Source organism: Alosa pseudoharengus, unplaced genomic scaffold, assembly GCF_046254945.1.
Source record: "Alosa pseudoharengus isolate Yale_2024_CS ecotype anadromous, Long Island Sound unplaced genomic scaffold, YU_APseudo_1.1 YU_APseudo_1.1_scf_13, whole genome shotgun sequence".
In the NCBI taxonomy this organism is placed as follows: domain Eukaryota; kingdom Metazoa; phylum Chordata; class Actinopteri; order Clupeiformes; family Clupeidae; genus Alosa; species Alosa pseudoharengus.
In genome coordinates this window covers 39,832,213-39,837,212 of record NW_027468598.1, presented here as the reverse complement: position 1 = coordinate 39,837,212, position 5,000 = coordinate 39,832,213, and the positions used below count along the sequence as shown (strand labels likewise).

At 41.6% G+C, this 5,000-nt stretch overlaps 1 protein-coding gene across 1 annotated transcript in view; it reads left to right on the top strand.

Annotated features, from left to right (window-relative positions):
- The window catches only part of LOC143121435 (protocadherin Fat 3-like), a 128,547-nt gene that overhangs the window by 122,280 nt on the left and 1,267 nt on the right, over positions 1-5,000 (top strand). The window contains exon 41 of the mRNA XM_076281795.1: positions 4,634-4,669. Coding sequence (XP_076137910.1) covers positions 4,634-4,669 — 36 coding nt within the window. The remainder of the gene's footprint in view (positions 1-4,633; positions 4,670-5,000) is intronic.

The window sequence follows — 5,000 nt, the reverse complement described above, 5'->3', positions numbered from 1 at the left end:
TGTGTATGAAATACACCCTACACATACACGATCACTTAGTTTCAATTTCAACCGTTTTGTCATAGGCTAAAACCTGGCAACCCAAAACCCAAATAAGGAAGCGGGTGCTGACAGCACAGCCTGAGTCTCGTCGTAAGCAAGCGGGCTAGATGAATGGCCTATCCAGAACTAGCTGTTGTGAAATTGTTGGGAATTTAATTGATTAACACATCACATAAACTGTTATTGAGTGTTGTTGATACACTGAACTTGTGCCCTCGGAACCAAATCTGACAGCAAGCAGCTTTGGAGTTTTGGAAGTAGGCTGCAGGCAGGCAGCTGGTGGATACATAACTGGCATGCGTAAGGTAATGGTAAGGTAAAAGCAACGACCGAAATGCAGTGTTGAAACACGTGTATGAAACGTATTAAATATGCAAACACAGATCCGGTATAAACACTGACCCCGCCCCCCCCCCCGAAAAAAAATCCCGTCTCCCGTTTTTGGAAAGCTAAATGTTGACAGGTATGATCGTGACAGAAGAACCATCCCAACTTTGGATGCGGTTATCTTAGCGATACTTTTTGCAATAGGCCTACCCTCGATATACATATCGTTGGAAAGCTTAGTTTATTGCCGTTCATGTGAGCACAATTAATTTTGAAATTTTTACCAAAGCGACTGGTTTCGTCTTGCAGGGTCACATAATCAGCACCTTGCATTTTGAGCATTGCACATAACCTGTAGAATTTCCCTCAGAATCCAGCACCACTCCAAACACTTTCCAGACTTCTGATTTTCCCACTCCTGTAGTAGCGACGGTGAATTCACCTGGGGCAAGTTTAGCCTACTTTTCACCAACTCCATCTTCTTGTCTGCCCCTGCCCCTCTCCATGATGCACGTTGCACGCAGCAGCAGACTTTCTTTACGGTGAACCGCTGCGATGATTAATAAAAAAAATGTTTTCACTGAGCAGAAAAGATTAAGCCCGAGGCCGACCCGACCCGAGTCATTTGCTTATATTTTCGTGAACCTGCGGGTCCCGTCGGGTTTGTCGGGCCGACCCGACCCGTTGAGAACTCTAGTGTGTGTGTGTGTGTGTGTGTGTGTGTGATTTCACAGAGTTGATGTTCGAAGGTTAGTCAGACATTACTGAAGTTGCAATAAGTCACAATCCTTTATGCTAACGTTGCAAAATCACCTAAATACAATCTATGATAATTCACGATTAATGAGTTTACTCGAAACGACATTGAGTAGACAGCATTATGTTGGTGTTACTTAAAACCTATTTTAACTTCTCACCATTTGGCCAACGTAATGATAACACTCTATAATATAATCTATATCTATATCTTTTATTTATAATACTCCAGCCTACTATATGCTTGTATGCTTGTACTGTTTGAGTTAGTGAGTTTTAGGTCGGCTCAGTTACCCTGAGGTTATAAAAGCGTTGCCTACCGTTCAACTAGCCTACTAGCCAACTAGCCTATCAAAACGTTTATTTGTTGATCCCCTTGCAGTGTCCTAAAGTGGCTAGGGATGGGGATAACGGTGACATTTCACTTTAAGACTCTTTAAGACTATTGTAATCTAACAAAACGCTACTTTTGCTTCTTAATTGTATCATAACAACAATTAAAAATGTTTGAAATTAGTCAAATAAAGTGATGGAGTCTAGTTAGTTTCACTTGGTTGAAGCTAGGCCATATGCAAGTGCTTTAGACTACTGTATAGTATAAAACTTCGGGCTATTTTCATTCATTTGTTTGTTTGTTTACTTGTTTAACTTTATTTCAAAAATGCTGTTGGAATGCTGTTGCATTTTTGTGTTGAGATTATGAAAAGCTCTCTGTAAAACATATTACTTATATTTCATAAAATATAATAAAATGTTGCTTAGAACCCAAAGCAATGAAATATCCATGTTGTTTTACTCATAATACGTTTCATAAATGTATAATCCAGCTCATACAAAACCCAGGAATTATGAAAAATCAGTCGTTTTTCCCGGTGAAAACGCGTCTAGGAAATGCTCCATTTCATTCATTTCTCCCATTGCTGTCTCGAAAAATCCAGATAAAGAGTTTTAGACCTTTGGCTGACCAGCTATGGCGTGTACTGTGTACATATTTTCATTTCTGTGCGAGGGAACTACTTGTCCCACCAGCTTGACGATAGTTTGAATGAAAGACAACAAGATTACTTTTTCCAGCAGAGTAAATTCAACTTCCAAGAAAATCAGTTTTCATCGGATGATACACATCGCTTATGACAGCCTCGGATGATACACATCGCTTATGACAGCCTCGGCATCCATCTTGGATTCCAGCAGGTTACGAAAGTGTGGGAATTAAGACATAAACATTTCCATGGCAACGGTGATCTCTACCAATCAAAGGCTCTCCTTTTACACGTTAGGATTTTAGATGCCCCATGAACTTTTGGTGTCTATATGAGTATATACAATTGCTTAGTCATGTCATAGATGGTTTTAAGTCTACCATGGACGGTTATGATTTTATGGTTTATAATCCAGTTCTCAATAGAGAAATTGAATAGGATTCTTACTTCTGGGACTGTTAAGCTCTATTGCCTATAGATATTAGAAAGCTAGATACCACATTGGGCTCCAGAACGTAGATATTAGAAAGCTAGATACCACATTGGGCTCCAGAACATAGATATTAGAAAGCTACATACCGCATTGGGCTCCAGAACGTATGTAAATTACTGTTCCGGTTCCGGCGCCGTCGAAAGAGGCAGCCTGTCGAGGTAGCTCCGTGTCTTTTCTTGAATTTCCCCTTGAGGATCAATAAAGTATCTATCTATCTATCTATCAAATAGCGTCGCCATCTTGATCAATAAAGTATCTATCTATCAAATAGCGTCGCCATCTTGATCAATAAAGTATCTATCTATCAAATAGCGTCGCCATCTTGATCAATAAAGTATCTATCTATCTATCTATCAAATAGCGTCGCCATCTTGATCAATAAAGTATCTATCTATCTATCAAATAGCGTCGCCATCTTGATCAATAAAGTATCTATCTATCTATCTATCTATCAAATAGCGTCGCCATCTTGATCAATAAAGTATCTATCTATCTATCTATCAAATAGCGTCGCCATCTTGATCAATAAAGTATCTATCTATCTATCTATCAAATAGCGTCGCCATCTTGGTGGGGGCAACGTTCACTGGAGGCCAACGGAGGAGCATGTGACTCTGACTGGAAATCAGACAGGTGTGTGATTGGACATCACACAGGTGCCTCTGATTCCTGGCAAGTGTTGCCCTGAGCAATATGGAGGCCGTATGCCATCTAATAGAACTCGACGGACAATAGGGTATCTGTCTTTGTAATATCTGTGCCATTACGATGTTGGATTGATCAGCGTATTCACAAGGCTTTCCCGGTTGCATAGAGCGATGGTTCTCAAGATATGATCTACCGCAGGGAATTGGGCAAACAAGCTGTGAATCAGGCACCCCAGCTTTGATTGACAATAACTCAAGCCTTCAGCAAGCCTCGAAGATGAGACCTGGATGTCCCTGTAGCAGAGTAGACCATTCCGATGACATACGATTTTACCGCAAGAACCCTAAAAAACGCCCCTGAAAACCGTCTTAAAAAAGAATGCAAAAGCACCTTTTTACCAAAAATGCATACAGACAATAAAACTTACTACACAAGAACCCTTTTGAGTAGAAGCATAATCTTGGTGTCAAATTAAAGCTAACCCTCTGGAGTTTCTTGTTCATTCTGCCCCCTCACTACAACTAACTGTCCCCTTACTACAACCAACTTCCCCTCACTACAACTAACTCACTATAACTAACTGCCCCATCACTACAACTAACTGCCCCCTCACTACAACCAACTGCCCCCTCACTACAACCAACTGCCCCATCACTACAACTAACTGCCCGTCACTACAACTAACTCACTATAACCAACTGCCCCCTCACTACAACTAACTGCCCCCTCACTACAACTAACTGCCCCCTCCCTACAACTAACTGCCCTCACTACAACTGCCCCCTCACTACAACCAACTGCCCCCTCACTACAACTAACTGCCCCCTCACTACAACTAGCTGTACTTCAAAGTGTTTCAGCGTTCAGAAAAACTGTAATAAGTCTAGATTGCATGGCAGTGACTGTCATATAATCAAAAAAGCATTATTTCACATGAATCTGCTAAAACACAGTTACACTCTGTTGTGTATTACATCACACAGTCTGACCGTTTCTGATAATTCTACTGGGTCTTAGCTTTCATAAGAGGTCAAGCATTTGATGATGGGCCAAGGCTTTCATAAGAGGTCAAGCATAGCATTTGATGATGGACTAATGTATGTGTGGACAGCTTTCATAAGAGGTCAAGCATAGCCTTTGATGATGGGTCAATGTATGTGTGGACAGTGGCCTTTTTTTTTTACAGCAGATATATAGGTTCAAAATGTCGGTTATCGGCATCCATTGACTAGTAATAATCGGTATCAGTATCGGCCCTGAAAAAGCCATATCGGTCGACCCCTAGTGTGTGTGTGTGTATGTGTGTGTGTATATGTGTGTTTCACGTAGTGATCTCTCTCTCTCTCTCTCTCTCTCTCTCTCTCTCTCTCTCCACTCTTACTAGTGTCTGTTATGGACCAGAATCAGACATACAACAGAGGTGACTCCCTCCCTCTCTCTTTCTCTCTCTCTCTCCTCTCCCTCCCTCTCTCTCTTTTCCTCTCCCTCCCTCTCTCCCCTCTTTCTCTGTCTCGCTCTCTCTCCTTTGTACTGTGTGTGTGTGTGTGTTTGCCTGCCTCCATTGTGGATTGCTATAACACACAACCCCAAGTGTGTGTGTGTGTGTGTGTGTGTGTCCCTGCGCTTCTGTGATTCATGTCATATGCTTGTGCCACATTCCAGCTTTCTGTTCTCTAGTGATGGACTGATGATGTTGATGATGATGATGATTCTTGTTGCCATAGTGATGACCATTGTCTTTCAGGCTGTCG